This window comes from Megalobrama amblycephala, linkage group LG16, assembly GCF_018812025.1.
Source record: "Megalobrama amblycephala isolate DHTTF-2021 linkage group LG16, ASM1881202v1, whole genome shotgun sequence".
NCBI lineage: Eukaryota > Metazoa > Chordata > Actinopteri > Cypriniformes > Xenocyprididae > Megalobrama > Megalobrama amblycephala.
Genome location: NC_063059.1, coordinates 35,056,531 through 35,075,553, shown reverse-complemented (window position 1 = coordinate 35,075,553; position 19,023 = coordinate 35,056,531). Strand labels below are relative to the sequence as shown.

At 38.5% G+C, this 19,023-nt stretch overlaps 2 protein-coding genes across 4 annotated transcripts in view; one reads left to right on the top strand and one right to left on the bottom strand.

Annotated features, from left to right (window-relative positions):
* rtn2a (reticulon 2a) overlaps window positions 1-19,023 on the top strand; it is a 39,912-nt gene that overhangs the window by 2,066 nt on the left and 18,823 nt on the right. The window contains exons 1-3 of one of the 3 annotated variants that reach the window (XM_048161128.1): window positions 14,283-14,428; window positions 18,217-18,270; window positions 18,408-18,896. In XM_048161128.1, the coding sequence (XP_048017085.1) occupies window positions 14,398-14,428; window positions 18,217-18,270; window positions 18,408-18,896 (574 nt within the window). In that variant the 5' untranslated portion in view covers window positions 14,283-14,397. Of the gene's footprint in view, window positions 1-14,282; window positions 14,429-17,484; window positions 17,510-18,216; window positions 18,271-18,407; window positions 18,897-19,023 lie in introns of those variants that run through there. The other 2 variants (XM_048161130.1, XM_048161129.1) reach the window with 2 other exon arrangements.
* On the bottom strand, window positions 1,754-9,270 carry ppm1na (protein phosphatase, Mg2+/Mn2+ dependent, 1Na (putative)). The gene is made up of 6 exons (XM_048161132.1): window positions 8,536-9,270; window positions 6,180-6,751; window positions 3,216-3,333; window positions 2,969-3,083; window positions 2,564-2,627; window positions 1,754-2,417 (listed from the first exon to the last, which is right to left on the bottom strand). The coding sequence occupies exons 1-6, from the start codon at window positions 8,936-8,938 to the stop codon at window positions 2,388-2,390; spliced, it is 1,302 nt and encodes a 433-aa protein (XP_048017089.1). The 5' UTR covers window positions 8,939-9,270; the 3' UTR covers window positions 1,754-2,387.

The following is a 19,023-nucleotide window of genomic DNA, read 5'->3' as shown; positions in this document are numbered from 1 at the left end:
TTAATGGTCTTTCTAGTCTTACAAGACAACCAGTGTTGCCAAGTCTATGGTTTTCCTGCAAATTGGGCTACTTTTACACTGTTGCCGCGGGTTGTTGTTCAACGACCCCAAAAATTTATGATATTTAGTCCCTGGAATGTGAATTTTACCAGGGGAACCCAGCCAAAAACGTGGATTTTACCCCCTGGAACGCATTTTTTACTGGTGTCAATGTTAAATGCATTATCTTGAGGCCCCTTTTACACTAGTGCGTTTTGGTTTTAAAACGCTTAAGTTTTGCTACGGTTACGCCTGTCGTTTACACTACTCCAGCGTTTTCGACCCTTGAAAACGTAAACTTTCAAAAGCGCTGCAGAGCCTGTTTTGGTTTGAAAACACCGGGGTTGTGTTTCAGTATAAACGGACCAAAATGGAGACTTTTGAAAACGATGGTGTGGCTGCCAATGTTTGCTCTGCGTATCCTTGATGACCGTGTAAACAATAACATGGAGACTGAACTGCAGTCTTTGCTGGCTTTGTTGTCATTTTTAGCAGCTCTACTTTAAACTTTACTTTTTAATACTGCAGCTGTCTACATGCGCAAGAGGCTGTACAACTGTTTACACTTGTACGTGAATGCCCAGTGTGCATGAACGGTCATGTGACATGCATTTTCAGTCGTGTACTTTAGATGGAGATCGTTTCTGAAACGCTGTGTAGACAAGGATCGTTTTCATTTTAAAACGTGGTTTTAAATTGAAAATGCACTAGTGTAAACGGGGCCTTAGAGGCTTTCGCACCGGGTAGTTATTTTCCCCTATAGGGCCATTTTCATGGTTGCATTTGCACCGCCAGTAGGAACTCTGAAGTGACGTAAGCCGTCCGACAGCGACATCATTTAAAGGTGCCCTAGATTCAAAATTTGAATTTACCTCAGCATAGTTGAATAACAAGAGTTCAGTACATGGAAAAGACATACATTGAGTTTCAAACTCCATTGCTTTCTCTTTCTTATGTAAATCTCATTTGTTTAAAAGACTTCCGGAAAACACGCGGATCTCAACATAACACCGACTGTTACGTAACAGTCGGGGTGTACGCCCCCAATATTTGCATATGCCAGCCCATGTTCCCAACATTATGAAAGGCATTAGACAAGAGCAGCCAGTATTAACGTCTGGATCTGCACAGGTGAATCAACAGACTAGGTAAGCAAGAACAACAGCGAAAATGGCAGATGGAGCAATAATAACTGACATGATCCATGATATCATGATATTTTTAGTGATATTTGTAAATTGTCTTTCTAAATGTTTCGTTAGCATGTTGCTAATGTACTGTTAAATGTGGTTAAAGTTACCATCGTTTCTTACTGTATTCGCGGAGACAAGAGAGCCGTTGCTATTTTCATTTTTAAACACTTGCAGTCTGTATAATTCATAAACACAACTTCATTCTTTATAAATCTCTCCAACAGTGTAGCATTAGCCGTTAGCCACGGAGCACAGCCTCAAACTCATAGAGAATCAAATATAAACATCAAAATAAATACTTTACTCACATAATTCGAAGCATGCATGACGAACATCTTGTAAAGATCCATTTGAGGGTTATATTAGCTGTGTGAACTTTGTAAATGTAATATAATCGAGAGCTCGTGTGGCAGGGAGCACGCGAATTAAAGGGGCGGCACGCTGAAAAAATCAGTGCATAGTTAATGATGCCCCAAAATAGGCAGTTAAAAAAATGTATTTAAAAAAATCTATGGGGTATTTTGAGCTGAAACTTCACAGACACATTCAGGGGACACCTTAGACTTATATTACATCTTGTGAAAAAGCTTTCTTGGGCACCTTTAAGTGCAGCATTCAACAACGTCAACAACTGTGTAGCGTAAAGTTGTGTCGGTCCATCTATCGCTGTTTTCCCCATTCATGTAGATAGCTCGTGGAGTAAGTATATGTAAACTGTGTGTTTACAGGCTGTTTTTTAAAAATAGCGAGTGCCGGTGTTTCGTATGGCATCGTATGGTATTCGGCCAATCAGTGGTATTTCCTATTATGCTGGATTAGACCCTACTCTGAAGTAGGAGCTAATTCAGTCCCCCCAAAAGGCGTTCCAAGACCTAAAATTGTTCCCAGTTCCTGCGGTGCGAACACGCCAAAAATCAGGTACTGCCACCAATAGTTGTGAAAATGGTGCAAAAGCCACTTTTATGAAAGTATTTGATAAATACATCTCCTGTTTCTGTTTCCATGTGTACAATACACAACATTGATTTAAAAAAGGAACAGTTTGGCTAAACAATTTGACCTCTGTAAAGCAGGTGGCACACAAATATCATCCTCACACCAATTATTACATCTACAGAGATTCAAGGCTTGATTCCGTCTTCTGGGTAACGGCCACTAGGTGGAGTCATCAGAACCCCCAATATCCTTAAATGAAGAAAGAGTATTTTTATGAGCAGTTTTATTGATGAACATTTACCATGTAACTTCAAATCATATCAAATAAAATGTTGGGGAATTAATAGTTTATTCAGTATGGCTTAAACATATATGTATGAATTTCAAACACATACCATTGGCTCAAGAGGTCTAAAGGCTGCTGCATATTTCTGATATGCAGCAATTATGCAATCTCTCCTGCAATATAGAAAAAAAGACAACAAAACAGAGATTGAGACATACACAAACTCACACAAACATGCATCTGTCTTAGCATTTTTGGACTTGTTTTCTATTAAAATATCTAAACATTCTTAAATCAGAAGCAAAAATGACAAAGTTTGTGCTTAAACAAGAACAAACATCTGCAAATAGGGTCAGAAAAATACATTTAATTCAAAGGGAAAACAACTCCATTTTCTGGTCCCATTTGCAGATGTCTTATTTTAAGCAAAAACTAAATTTGAACTTGATTTGATTTGAAAATCATTTCTGCAGTGTATCGTAATATATATATATTACTGTCCAGTATTACTCACTTGCATGAGATTCCTCCACCTGGTGGGAGGCCGGGAATATTTTCAGATGTCAGGAATTTCATCACATAGAGCAGGTCAGGTTCCCCATCTTTAGATCTGATCACTTGAATGATCTCTAGGCAATGTGAAAGAAAATATAGTTTTATGTAAAAAGGTTTGGCTATCTCATCTAATCTAATTTGTGTTATAATTGAATCATATTTATATAGTGTAAAACCTTTTATATTGAAAGAATTGTTCAAATTACCTTCCACTTTTTGCTCAATGAGCTGCTCTAACTCAGCCTCACGTTGCAGTGCCTCTGGTGTCACCTTGGGGGCGCCATCGAAACAGATGATGATAATGCTGATGTTGTCTAAACTTCCCTGTAAGATGTGAAGACATTAAGAATTTAAAATCAATATAATATAATATAATATAATATAATGATATTAGTGTGTGTGTGTGTATGTATGTGTATATATATATATATATATATATATAACACACACACACATATATATATATATATATATATATATATATATATATATATATATATATATATATATAACACACACACATATATATATATATATATATATATATATATATGATGTTCACAGACAACTAATGTTAGTAATAAACCAAAGGACCTCTTGACCTGATTGAGTAGTTGGTTTGTAAACCAGAATATCCCTTAACCTGAAGTCTGAGTCACTCGTAATCCCCTCTCGCTCTCTTCTTGTCTTCCTTGTAATCATTCTATTTAAAGAACAGTATCTCCATAGAACAGGTCAAGCTGATTCTATTATGCACTCTGTAAGCTTCCACGCCTCAACATGCGGCATATCGTTATAATATTACATAACCCAAGTGCCTGTAATCATTTAAAATAACAAAGCAGTCCTAAACTCTTTAAAAGTTGTAGAAGGTGACAGTATTTTTGATTAACATCAGACTTCTTGATGGTCTCATCAGAGATACTCACTGGCTAATGGCTAAAATAAAAGCATATTGATGCAGTGATTCTCATATATTTTATATAAAAAATATATTTAGTTACCACTTGTAGTACACTATGGGTTCAAATGTACTAGTATCTAAATAGTGGTATCTAAGTAGTATCTAAATACATTTTTTAAATACAGAGATAGTATATTAAAAGCACATTTAAGTTCATATTTCATGCTGTCTCAAAATAGCACAGTTGAGTACTAGGGCTGTAACGATATGCGATATGAAACCGAAATCGCGATACGCAGGTCCACGAACCTGTATCGCGATGTGAGAAGGCAGAATCGCGACACACCCCTTCCAACTCCCAGAGTTATCCTTCCTGTCCAGATCCAATGCTACCACATTTTTAAATTACTATAAGTATTAGGGGTGTAACGATTTATCGTAGATGGTGTGTCTCAATCAGCTCTCAGTTCAGTAAGTGTTTCGGGCACACATTGAATCTTGCAAGCAGGTTTAAACGTTTCTCATGTCAGTCTCTTGCATGGTCGCGTGAGAAAAGTCGTGGCTTTCTTACACCGCAGTGCACAGCAACAGCTGTGCTCACAGAAAAGCAAAAGACGCTTGCGATGCTTTGCTTTAAGTTAGGGGCCGTTCACATATTGCGTCTTTTCCGCGTGCAAGTCAGTTATTATTTTCAAATGTAGCCGGGCGGCAGGCGCGCTCATAATGGGATCAACGCGGTTGCGACGCGCATGCAATTCTCAACTTCTCAGAATGCCGCAAGCGCACCTCAGGTCTTGTGACAAGAATCAACCGATCAGCTATGGCCTTTCCATAACAAAACATCAAAAGCTCAGCCGAACAGCTGATCATAGCTGTTCGTGGTGGTTTTTATATCTTATCTCCATCAATATATCTCGTAGTAAAACTAATGCAAGGGCTAGAAATCATTTATCCTTTGCAGAAACATCCTGATCCTCTTGGAGAGCTCAGTTCATGGTTGCATAGCAACGACCGACGCCACAGGAGCGCAAGCGCTTTGGAAAGAAGGAGAAGCGGTGCGGCCGCGCCTTCCACGCGTTTTTAGACGCGATATTTGAACGGCCCCTATTCATAATTCTAAGTTCATGTTAAATTTAAACATTTTTTTCAGTGACAGACAGCCCTATTCAATTGTTAATTTGAATACAGAAGGTTTTTATTAAAATTTTATATTTATTTATTTTATTGAAATGTGATCTTGTATGTACAACAAGGAAAATTATTGAAATTTGTTCATGTTTTTTTAATCTTGTTTGAATTTCAGTTTCATTTTGTTCAAAATATCGTGATACGTATCGTATCGTGAACTCTGTATCGAGATACGTACCGTATCGTGACCTGAGCGTATCGTTACACCCCTATTGAGTACACTTCTTAAGATTATCTTAAGAAGTACTAAAGAGGAATTTTTAGTATATTAAGTACAAAATTAGTGCACGAAAATAGAGCTCTTTAAGTACATTATAGAAATGTACTTTTTTTCACCTGGGTTCTTAGGTCAGGAAAAATGTAAATTCTAATAAATATGGAAAAAATCACATCACTTACAAGATAAAACTGAACATTATTTTTAAAAATAAAGTTTCAAAAATAAGCTTTTAGAAGAGCCATTTTTGGTTCCCCAAAGAACCTTTCAGTGAATAGTTCACCCAAAAATGAAAATTCACTCATCATTTACTCACCCTCAATTTGTTCCAAACCTGACTGAATTTCTTTCTTCTGCTGAAAACAAAAGAAGATATTAAGATATTTTGAAGAATATTGGTAACCAAACAGTATGGAAGACTATAGAAGTCAATGGGGCCCAACAACTGTTTGGTTGCGACATTCTTCAAAATATCTTCTTTAACTTGATGGTGAGTAAAGGATGACAGAATTTTAATTTTTTGGGTGAACTATCCCTTTAAAAAATCTAAAGAACCCTTGTGTTCACTATAAAGAACCTTTTGTGTAATAGAAAGGTTCCATGAATGTTAAAGGTTCTTCTTGGAATATCGATGCAAAAAAATCCTTTCTTTTTCAGTGACTATTTTCAATGCAGTCTAATGTGGTCAACAATGAAGCATACTATTGTTTGAAATGTTTTTCCAATTCAATTAGTATCCTGGTGCCTTGCTAAAAATAAAAACCCATGCACCCTGACTCCAGGGCATCAGACAATCTGACTGAAACTTGCAAATTTGGCCATTAGCCAACCCAATGGGATCCTCTCACTGCTGATACCAACCTTATAGAGGCAGAGGTCAATGACCTGAGCGCAGATCTCCCTCAGATCATCACAGACCTGCAGGCGGTTGCGCACAAACGCACACAGCTCCTCGTTACCGATGGCGTCCCAGACACCATCACATGCCACTACCAGGAACTCATCTTCTGGTGTTCGCTCCAGCTCGTACACCTCTGGTTCAGGTGACACCAGCTGTTCGGTCTGAGCCCTCCATTCCACCTCCTTAAAGTCGAAGTCGCCAAGGGCGCGGGACACGGCCAGTGAACCGTTGATCCGCTGCAGGGTGACGGAGCCGCCGGCGTTCTGGATGCGCTCTTTCTCGCGTGGGTTGCAGGGTTTGTGGTCCTCGGTGTAGAAGACCACATGACCGTCACGGCAAAGGAAGGTCCGTGAATCGCCGCAGTTGATGAAGTAGATGTTTCGTGGAGAGATCATAACAGCGGTTGCTGTAGATCCACTGTGGTCCCAGCTCTCATTACGGGACAGGGTGTGCATGTGGCGGTCGATCTCGAGGAAGCCATCTCTGATGCCCTCTTTGACATGCTCTACATCCTCTTCCACCTTCACACAGCCTGATTATACAAGCATATAACAGGGTCAAGCACAGTAACATCAAAACAAGGTCTTTCTATCTGCCCTGTGCCTTTCACTCTACTTGAGCAAATCTTGTTACAATCGGAAAGATTTGTTACATGACTTCCTCAGACATTTTTGTATTTTTTGGACCACTTTCCAAAACTATAAATGCAGCTAATATTTGATATATTGTATATAGACTAAACCTAAATATGTGTAAAACATTGTCTAAAAATATTTACTTTTTATTAAGCACTATTTTATCATTCAATAGAATCATATTAGTTGTGATTAAATTCTTAATGCTTAGAAAGCTGATAGGAACTGAAAAAAATAACATTATTATTATTATATTTATATACTTTTTTATAATCTTTCTTTGAACTTTTCTCCTTGAGCCACGTTTGTAAAACCTTACATTACTTTGTGATCCAATATCATTGGAAAAACTCATAGTACACACCTAGCTGTAGAAGACAACTTCATAAGAAGTGCTATTTTGTATTTTTGTCCCATTTCTCTTAGAAAACATGATTTTCACCCAGTATCAACAAAGTTAGCTAATGTAGTCGTGCTAGCTATGAAAGCATCACTATTAAGATTGCTCATATATTTTCTTAACACAGCGTAAGATATTAAGGCTTGTTTCAGAGAAAGGGTAAAAGTGTATTTTGTCTAAAGCCCAAAGTATAGTTCACTTTTTACGCATTCTCGAGGGTCAGCGTATAGTGCGCGTGACACGAATTTCGTCATCAGAAGAGTACGTACTTACTGAATGCGTGCAGCCAGATTTTTGTAACCGCGCAGGTCGCACATGCGCATTTATTTATTTTGCAGTAATTAGTTTATCCACAAGGTGGCAACCATGCACTGGGGGCATCGCTTCACAAGGTAGTCGAAGAAAAACTGCATAAACAGAACAGACCGGAACGCATGCAAGCTACAGTGACAATGGAGGCCTACATAGACAAGAGATTGTGTGAAAAGGTTAGAAAGTACCCTCATTTGTACAACTCTAGCATGAAAGAATACAAAGATATTTACATGGGTCGTAACTTGTGGCGAGAGATTGCTCAAAACTGTGCATGCGTCGAATGCCTGTGTTCGCATACGAGTCAAATGAAGTATACTTTGCAAGGCTGTGCATTCGACTCTAGCGTACAACTAAAAATACGAAGTACACTTTGGGCTTGACTGCACTGGCAGATTTTTCACATTTTCATTTTCCTTATTTTAAGGTGTCTTTGTTACCATTTAAATATACAAAAAGTAATGAGTAATATTAATTAACAACATGCACTAACTGTGGGGTTAAGGTTTCGTTTAGTTGCAATTATAATTAAAAATGTAATTATGCATAATACTATAGTAAGTACACGCGAGTGTTGGCAAAATATCTTTCACAGTGTTGCATCTCAAATAAATTTATCTCGATTTTTACCTTGAATTAAATGTCCATCCTAGCTACAGACATGAATGATACCTCAGCTATTTTTACTTTGCCAATAAGCAACCACCTATCTGCAGCTGCTTGAAGAACACACTAGGAACCATCTAGAACACCTTGGCGATGGCTAAGCAAATAAAAGTCAACAGCCGGAAAGTCGGCAGGCAAACTCCTATATTGTGGTGGCAGTCACATTATCGTCTTCAAATATAAAAATCTAGTTTACATTTCGAAAGTGCTGAAAAGCACATTATCACTAACTCTTCACATGTTCAAATTTCATCCCTTATCCTCAAGACAAAGAGAGATAATTTACGTAAAATCGGTGTGTACCTGTGTCGAGAATAAAATCCAGCAGGTTTTTGGAGCAGTACTGAGCCACCGTTCTCCCCGCATGTCCATCGTACACGGCAAAATAGCTCCAGTCTGGCAAGGCATCGGTCATCTCTGGCATGCAGGTGTGGGCATCCTCCATCTGGGCACGCCAGCCCTGCATACTGGCCATGGCGTAGTTAATACCCCATTTCGAACCCCCTTCTGCCATATCTTTCTCCAAAATGGGCCTTTCTAGGTAGGGTCTACCTATATCCTCCTCATTTTCAAAGTAGTCATCATCAGCTCCCGAGTCCCGTCGTCCACCCTTAAAGAAGAAGGTTACCATCTTCTCGGTTTCCTTCACCAGCTGGCGCAGGAATGAGGGCACCTCCATGGCACTGGCCCGCCTGGCAGTTCTCATGGCTACCCGGATCCTCCTCTTCAATCTCCTACTGTTCTTCAAACTCCTCTTCCTGGTCCTCCGAAGCCGATCCAGTGCCTCTCGTTGAGGTTGAGCCAAAAGAGGAGGGACAGTTGCTGGACAGTGTGTTAATGCCTGTAATGTGTTGTCATTTGTTCAATAGCTCTCTCCTCTCTGTTGTTCCCAATGAAATCCATTGGACTGATATGAAGTCTGGGTGTGTTTATCACCAAGCTGTGTTCTTTCTCTAGCCCAGTTCTGATTGGCTAATCTATATATGTTCACTCATCCTCAGACACCACAGTGTTCTATCTTTCCCTTCATCTGTCGTCTTTACGCCCTCATGTAATCCTTACTTCGTAATGCGCCTGGATTAGTTTGCGTCCATAGATGCACCTGATGAACTACAAGTGTTTCATAATGAGCATCCAAGCAGGATGAGTTTGATTTTCACGTGCAGTATTGAAAATAAGCATTAACGGCACACGGTCCATTTATTGAGGGTTTTTGAATCGTGTGGAATATGTTGTAAAATGCATATACTGGACAACCTGTTACTTTTAATCTACAAAGTATGATGGTGTTGCCCTCTTACACAATGTATTCACTTATTCATTCAACTTTTTGCACTTCTTTTTAAATCACGAGTTTATCCAGATATCATTTTGATTGCCTAACATGACAACCATATGTTGTCTCAAACACTCCTAATCCACTGTAAGTAAACACTGCATTTCACTGCTTGTTTGAAAGAATAAAATGGCAGTCTGAATGATTATATAGCTGGTTAGAATGTCTCTTAAGGTAATTGTCCTTATGAGTAGAAGGAACTGGCCTCCTTTGGAAAGCCTAGTTCTTGGAAGGCTTGCAGATTACCTGTATTTAAGGCGCGTAGGTGTGTGACAATTGGACTTGAGCCATTCATAAACAGTGAGATTATAATGAGCAAGGGCATTGCAAGACCCTGGCATTAAAACCTGGATAACTACAATTAGACAACATGCACATCCACTTCTTCAGAAATTTCCTATAAATATCACACAAGTAGGAGTGTGATATGGCTTTATATCAGCAAGGCTGTGATTAGACCATAGGCCTCATGTGATATTGCATATATACAACAGTTCAACAACACAAGTGTGTAAATAAATATGAAACAACAACGGATTGTCTTTAAAAACCCTCTTTTGTGTGGAACTACTTCCTTCAGCCACAGATTCAAATGTCAAGTTGACAGTTTATAGTAACAGTTGAGTCCAAGCATTCGTTACTAATTCTAAAATGCCACATTAGAGCTAGCAACAAAAGATCGGCTTATTTTATTATGTAGAGCAGTGGTTCCCAACCACATTGGAGGCCCACCAACACTGCACATTTTGCATGTCTCCTCAGTCAAACACACCTGATTAAGGTTATCAACTCATTATTAGTGACTCAAAGATCTAAAATTGGTGTGTCAGACAAAGGAGACATGTGCAGTGTGGTGGGCCTCCAGGAATGTTGTTGGGAACCACTGATGTAGAGTAATGTAGAGATTGACTAAGCGAGTGTATTACCTGCATCTGATAGTCTTCAGGTCAATTGTATATTCATAATAAAAAAATCAGTTTTAATGTCTGCTGAGAAAAGCGATATCTTTGCCTTTTAACAATTAAGGGGATTTCCCATGACAGCACTAGTCAATGCACTTGTCGGTTATGTCTTATAAGGTGCTGTTTAAAGTAAAAAATAAGGTCCTTGTTTTAGGCCCTTTCAATATAAAAGTATTAGTGTTTGCATCTGAAAGCTTGAAAATGCTGCCTTCAGAAAACACATTCCAAGGTGGCATCAAGGCAGGTCCGAATCCAATGTTAGCTTCACTTCCTGTTTCTTGAGATTACTTCATCTGATTGTTTTTTGAAGGCAGCATAAATGTATCCTTTGCTGCCTTTGATATCCCACAATCCTGTGCTTTCCATTCTGTGACAGTTGAGCTACAAAAAATAAAGATGGCGTCTGAAAGTTGCGGTTGGCAGTCATTTTGTGTGTAAATATACTTTTTTGACTAACATTACATTGTCCACTTCTGTCACGTTTCCCCAGTCCATCCTTACACTTCATTACCCAGAAGCACCTCTCCGGATTTTTAAACACACCAGTTCCCCATTCATTATAAGCATGTTCTTTGTACATAATCGTCAGTTTTGTCACTTCCTTCTCAAGTCTTGCTTTTGACACCTTAAAAGCTAAAATTCACAAAAATATAACAATTTAAACTTTGTTGTTTGAAACAAACATGCAAAGCCAATGCTAAAGAAAACACACATTTGTTTAATTGGACTTTTGTTTCGCCATGTGACTACTAGCCCTTTTCTCCACAGTTAAATATTATAAAAATAAATTACTGCTGTTTTTAAATAATTATAACATAATAAATAGAGGAGTAACGATACCCTCATGTCATGATTCGATACATATCACGATACTGAACTCACGACACAATATTATTGCTATATTCTAAGAAATAGTAAAAGGTTAACAAAAAATGTACCGTTGATTAAAATGCATGTATTACATGAATGGGCTTGGACTTGGTGCTGGTAACCCAATATACAGGACAATGCTGATAACAGAATAAAAATATTTATGATTCTGAAGCTGAAACAGATTTATTATGTTTGCACTCTGTCACTGACTAGATATATTTAAAATAATATAGTCTACTTTTTACTGGTAACATAAGACATTTGGCATTATCAGGACCCACAAATATTCCCCCATTGCATTATTACACATTATATTCAACATTATGTATAATAGTTCAATGTAGTACTGACACTAAAACTCTGTAAACTTGATTTTTTTTTTTTTTCTTCCTCACAGTAATTTTCATTTTGGGTGAACTATACACAATACATATTGTCACTATCCCTGATACATATTGTTGGATTTTTGTATTGCGATATATTGTTACACTCCTAATAATAAATAATTCTTAAAAGAATAAAAATATTAACATTTTGTTTTAAAATAAAATTGTTAAATAATATTTAAATATTATAAAACAAAAATACTCCAAAAAATACAGTAGGTTATAAAAAGCGTTTCATTTTAGTTTGATAAGCATTGATTTTTCTGTATCTGAACCTGTGTGGGCTGATGTACATTTTCTGTTCAGTAGCAGATAGGCCACATGAGCATTTCTCATTTGCTAGAGTACCCGGCAACCCATGAGGCTTTGGCTCTGCTGAAGGCAGTGGACGCAAACAAAAGCTACATTAGAGTTTTAAATGAAGGCTAATATTTAAACACTGAAGGCCTTATGCATATACATGAGATATAAAGGTCTATGTTACTGCATTTATACTCCATGCAGAATATTAATGGATAACTTAAAGTGGACAGACATATGATGAAAATCTGACTTTTTCTGTGTTTAAGTGCTATAATCGGGTCCCCGGTGCATCTACCAACCCAGAAAATGTGAAAAAGGACAACCCAGTAACTTTGTTTTGGCAAGCCTTTCTTTGCAAGCATGTGAAAAAACGAGCTGCTCAGATTTCACTCTCCTTGTGACAAAGATAGGGCATCTTATTATAATATTACCGCCCCTTAATCTGCACATTTCCACCCACTGTGCCGCCATTTTGTTTTCGCAAGCGAAAATGGCGTACCAGTTCTAACGCCATGGAAAAAGTTTGCATGCTAACTGTTCTGTCATTGGCTGCACAGACGAGCACATAACACTATTTAGAGTCTTGTTAGCTTGGATAGCCTGCAAGTTGACCCTGGCATGCTCGATTTCTGTCCGAGCGATATTTTGGAAAACATATTAGACCATTCAGAGCATTTGATAGCATTAATCATAAACATTAGTCTGGTGTGTATGGTTCTGTTTGGCAAACAGGTACACTATGTATAGTGTTGCCTGGCAAGTCCAGAATATCTTCTACAAGATATATCAGTCTGGTCAGTCCGCCCTCCGTCACGCCTCGAGTCAACTCCAAACCGTACCGTGCAATCAGATTCGTTTATTTCAGTGACGCAAACAGTGTCAATCTCGTGTGGCGAAAGTCCCTTCAATATCAACAAAGATTGCGCACGCGAGACCCGAGAGTTTGTTCTATTCAGCCGTGAATTCAGTTTTAAATGACCAAAAACACATTAATTATTTACTTTTCGCTGTTGACTCTCCTGTCGCTTTGCTAACGTCATATCCGCCCTTCTCTGATTGGTTTACTCCGCTTCCTGTTTGCTCGGATTTGCGCCGCCCTAGAAATCGAATTGATTCAATGGCGACCAGACTCATCCGCTGGTACAGTGGTGAGGCTGGATTTTTCAGGCAATGTATAGTGGGCGTCCATACGAGTTTTACACAAAAGATTAACATGACGGCACATGCTTGTCGATGAGTTAAATCAACTCCACAGCAACTACATAAATTTATTACTAACCACTCGGAAATTTCCAGTTTCATTCTAAAAGTTGTAACTTCTTCCTGAGTCTCTCCATCAGTGTCGACAATGTATGTTGTTTGAACAATGTAAGGCTGAACACCGTTACTGACAATCCTCATCTTGGCTGCGTGAGATTCTCCAGCTTTGTTGTTGTTAAGCAACTGAAGCGCGAGCTGTTAAAGCTCCGCCCTCTTTTGGAAAGCGGGCAGGGAGCAGCAGCTCATTTGCATTTAAAGGGACACACACAAAAACGGCGTGTTGGTCACACCCAAATAGGGGCAAATTTGACAAGCTATAATAAATGATCTGTGGGGTATTTTGAGCTGAAACTTCACAGAAACATTCTGGGGACTTCAGAGACTTATATTACATCTTGTGAAAAGGGGCATTATAGGTCCCCTTCAATGTTTAATAATCATTTCATGTTTGCATAGCCTTAATTTCATAAGTTGATTTATGGTCCATCGCACCAACCTGCAACCATTAAGGTGTGTGAGGTGAAAGTAGCTTATTTTTGACTTGTATTGTGTATTATTTAAAATTTCATTAATTTAAATATTATTTATTTAATATTAAAATATTAAATCTCTTAAGTAATTCCTCTTGAAAGGTGCTAATTAAAATGAAATAAATTCCTCTTAAGGGTGAATTTGAAGGTTGCAACACGTTCATCCTTGTTAAATGCAAGCAGATGGACATAAAGAGGATGTTGATCTGAGATGGCAGGGATGAGCTACACACATGGATGCACTCATACTGATAACACTCACTCAGAGTGGCATTCTGAGTCAGGTCTCTTCATCTACCCTCTATTGGCTGCAGCAGAGAATGAGAGAGCGAGTGAAGCTGGGAGGGGCCGATGAAGAGAAGGGAGGGTGAGAGAAAGAGAAACGGCAGTGCACTAAAGGAGGGAGGGGTGCGTGAGGAACACAGAGCGTGAGGGAGCTGAAAAGAGAGGGAGCGATTCAGCAGAGGAGAGAGGGGACTCCGGACTGGATGGGCCCAGCGGTGCCTTGATGGAGCATGGGTCAGGTTTTAGGGTTCTCCCACTGCAGTGAGTCCTTCCTTATTCCCTATGTCTCTGTATTTCTCTCTGTACAGTATGTAGCTGTTCCTATTCTCTTGCTTTGTGTCTGATGCATCATCTTGGTTGTGTGTTGGCTTCAGCACTCATTCACCCGTCTGTTTTGCTGGATTCTGCTGATGTTGCAGTGTGGATTTGCTCTGTATTTGTGTATGCAGCATCTGCATGAGACTTGTGCTGTTTACAAATGCTTTAGAGGGATGAAAAGTGGGGAAATAATGGGGATAATCTGGCATGATTTGGTGTAACAATTGGGTTGTGTTTAATTGTCTTACAGTATGTGAGTGTAAACAGCTGCTGATTACAGCAAATTATACTGTAGTTACACTGAAAAATGTTGTTTTTTTTATCAATATTAATAGATTGTCATATCTGTTACTTTTCATGGGGATTTTTGAAGGGAATTGGTGAATGTTCTTACATTGGTTATCATTTAAATCAGGGGTCTATGAACGTGCTGTAGTATTTGAAGTAATTTTTGTGAAAAATAGACATATTTGTGAAATAGTATGGTTAACCATATAGCTAAGAAGATAAAGGTAGACTAAAACCAAATTTAAAATGTACTATATATGACTCAGTAATGAGTCTGTTACATGAGAGCCATAACAAAGCATGTAAATATATTAATATGGCACTAAGCATGTGTTTTTATAGACCAGGCATAAAATGCAACACTTATTTTTGTATAATATGTCAACAAGGGAGCTGACAAAGGAAACCTTTCACTTCAAGATCTGAACAAAGCTCTGTTGCTGGGTTTGTTTCACCCATCCCAAGATGAAATGGAAGCTCAGAGGCTTTTATCACAGGTCTCTTTTATGGATATCCATAATATTCAAATACACATTAGCTGGCTAAGCCTGGTTCACTTTGCAGTATATTCTCTGCAAGAACTGCCCACTTAAAGGAATAGTCTGTCAGACCAACATGAAAAGCGAACAAACATAATTTGTTTTGGCTTATCTGAAATAGTCGGTGTAGACTTTTTAATCAGAATTTCTGTCTGCTGTCATAACTGTGAATACTAAGCAGAATTCCCATCTTTGCTTGTGCCATCTAGTTACTTGTTACTATAAGTTGAGCACATGGTACAGAAAGATTACAAACCGTTTCCGGCTCATATAGTGACGTGGATGTATTGTGATGGTTTTCTACCAATACTGTGGTACATCATTTTTCAGCATTTCTTTTTTGTTTTGTTAGCGAGATACCTAATGCTAGCTAATTAATTGGGAACTTTGACCTTTCTATTTTATATAATCATCTTCACCTTATTTTTTTAACTTGGAAGTAAGCTATTTCCTGTGAATGTGCAAAACTTTCAATTAATTAGCAGCTATAGGTGAATAACTAGAAGAATATGGTAAAACTATTTGCGCTACAAACTAGTGCATTTATGATTACAATAATAAGTTCAAATAATATGATAACAAATACCAGTATGCAATATCGAGCAGCATAACAAGCTGTTTTTGTACAGATAAAATAAATGGAAGCGACTGATACCGGATGACTTGCACGAGGAAAAAACTGTTGCAACCTAGGATCTGTAATTTAATTTAAATATATTTTAAAGTTTCAGATATCAGAGTGTAGCATATCATGGAATGTGTCATGGTATAAACTATTTTTGATGCACAGTTTCCAGTCATTTACAACAATACTTAAAGGGTTAGTTCACCCAAAAATGAAAATGATGTCATTAATGACTCACCCTCATGTCGTTCCAAACCCGTAAGACCTCCGTTCATCTTCGGAACACAGTTTAAGATATTTTAGATTTAGTCCGAGAGCTTTCTGTCCCTCCATTGAAAATGTATGTACGGTGCACTGTCCATGTCCAGAAAGGTAATAAAAACATCATCAAAGTAGTCCATGTGACATCAGTGGGTCAGTTAGAATTTGTTGAAGCATCGAAAATACATTTTGGTCCAAAAATAACAAAAACTACGACTTTATTCAGCATTGTATTCTTTTCCTGGTCTGTTGTCAATCCGCGTTCACGACTCCGCTTCTTCTTCTTTCCTGTTTTACGGTGGTTGGCATCCAGCTTATTGGTGCATTACCGCCCCCTTCTGCTCCGGTTCACGACTCTGCAGTGCACTGCTGATGTAAGACGCTGCTGACGTGTTATCTAGTGCCCCAGAGCTTCGTTTACAGTCTGAGGGAGACGCACACTGTATTCAAGCTATTCTACATTGTTTGTGTTTTGGTATTGCTATATTTTTTTAAATGGTGCATAAGTGTGCATGTCGCAGATGTCCTGATCGCCAAAAACAACTGCGGTGACGTAAAAGTGCATTACCAACGCCGACAGATGAAAGGATTCAATGGAATCGATTCAATGGAATCGATTCAATGGAAAGGATTCCAGAAGAGAAGACAATGCTGAATAAAGTCGTAGTTTTTGTTATTTTTGGACCAAAATGTATTTTCGATGCTTCAAAAAATTCTAACTAACCCACTGATGTCACATGGACTACTTTGATGATGTTTTTATTACCTTTCTGGACATGGACAGTCTACTGCACATACATTTTCAATGGAGGGACAGAAAGCTCTCGGACTAAATCTAAAATATCTTAAACTGTGTTCCGAAGATGAACGGAGGTCTTACGGGTTTGGAACGACATGAGGGTGAGTCATTAATGACATCATTTTCATTTTTGGGTGAACTAACCCTTTAAATAGCCTATAACAACAATTCAGCATAAATAAGTAAGCTTTAATTTATTTACTTCCACAAATTGAATAAATAGCATGGAGTGAAACTCCTACATATTTTCATGGCACTATGACCAGGCATATTTGTAAGTCTTTTTATTGTTAATTTTTATTGTTTCTGTATTTAACAGCTCATGATGATTACTTCAAATGGCTATATTATTAATATTTTTTAAATAGGACAATAAAATGACAAGTGATTGCCTTTATGTAAATAATACAGAAACCCTTGTTTTTAGCGACACTAGTGGTTGTTAAGTGAACTGCAGCTAGCAAATTATTGCTCGTGCACACTAACGTACAAGAGACTGAATATGATTCAAGGTACCGAACCTCATACTTACGGAACGTACTTTTTCCTTCATTGCTTACAAGTAAAAATATGTTGGAGTTGGAAATACATTTGCAGCGATATCCAGACGCAGTCCACGCTGCTGAGAGCGACGTTTAGATGAATATGTAAATGTGCTGCACGCTTTCATGTCGATAACAAAATAAACACACAACAAAAATGACAGAGAATACAGCTGTTAAGAAAACAATTTATCATAGAGATATGAATATGTTTACACCGCTCTGCAATTCACCGTGCACCATGTCAACTGATGAGGTAAATAAATTACTATTATATAAAGTATATTGAGACTATAGACTATATAGATCTGGCTGTGTGAGACAATAGTTTGAATTAATCGATTTTCTTTACATGATACATTGAAATTAGTTCGTTTGGCATTATTCTGGACATTGTAAGCATTTGAAACGAAAGAAAACAGCTCTCGAGAACGCGCCTAAACGTCACATTTTGATTTTCCCGGCAAAAACGTCCCGAGTCCTTCACATAAAAATCAGTCTACAGGTTTTCGTAGACAACCTAGGAAAGCGTGTAAGGTCTAGTTTTTTAAGTTTCGTTACAAGCTGTTCACATATTGGCAATAAAAAAGCTACATGAAAATTCTTACATATAAAGATTATATATTCTTACATGTATAGATTGAGCATCATAGGCCTATATTGCTCTCTCGTTTCAGAGGAATTTGGAACAGTGAACTCAACACCTGACTCCACTCCTCCCTGCTCAGATGGTAATATTTTCATACATTATATTTAAATGAGTGCTTCAGTTATCTTTGCATGTTTTCCTGATATGCACATCTGTTATTGCCCCTGATAACCCTTGAGGCTATTGTATCAGTCATAAACATAAACCGTTTCTGCTCAGGTGGAAATGAGGAGTCTGACTTCCCCGAACTGCAGACAGCCAGGGAATGGTCGGACGACGATGAAGGCCTCGAGGATGATGACGCATGTCTCAGCAGCTCATCTGTATGGGGCACGCCGCGTCAGAACTCCTTTGAGCTCACCTTCTCCTACATTGCCTTCTCCGAGAGCGATGGCTCATCACGGAGAGACTCAGGGCGCCGCAGGACTGGGGGGAGGGGAAGCCGTGGTTCACTGCACCGTACGGATACTCTGGATACCCAGGTACATCCAGACTCCCCTGCTGTGGAGTGGGACCCTCATGACTTCTTGACTGTGGAAGGGGAGGGAGACGTGGAGGAGGAGAGCCTGACGTGGACGCTAGAGTCACCGAGTCACAGGGTGGAGGAGTTTCAGGATAAAGACACAGGGATATGGGAAACAACGGAGGAGATCTCAGGCATCCGAACACACAAAGAAACATGCAGTCATCAAAATGAGCAAATAACAGGTGCTTATAAAAATTACCATTGTATGCAAATTAAAACAAATGTGTGTTTGCATGTGCACATTATGCATTAGACAATAGATAGACACGATTGACAAAATAGGAGACTTAAAGTGATAGTTCACCCAAA

What these genes read in the sequence shown, in the direction of transcription:
- ppm1na (XM_048161132.1), bottom strand. Translation starts at nt 8,938, where the DNA reads ATGAGAACTGCCAGGCGGGCCAGTGCCATGGAGGTGCCCTCATTCCTG. An exon ending in TTGACCTCTGCCTCTATAAG is followed by an intron (nt 3,334 to 6,179) that starts GTTGGTATCAGC and finishes CACATCTTACAG; the next exon opens with GGAAGTTTAGACAACATCAG. An exon ending in GGTGGAGGAATCTCATGCAA is followed by an intron (nt 2,628 to 2,968) that starts GTGAGTAATACT and finishes TCTATATTGCAG; the next exon opens with GAGAGATTGCATAATTGCTG.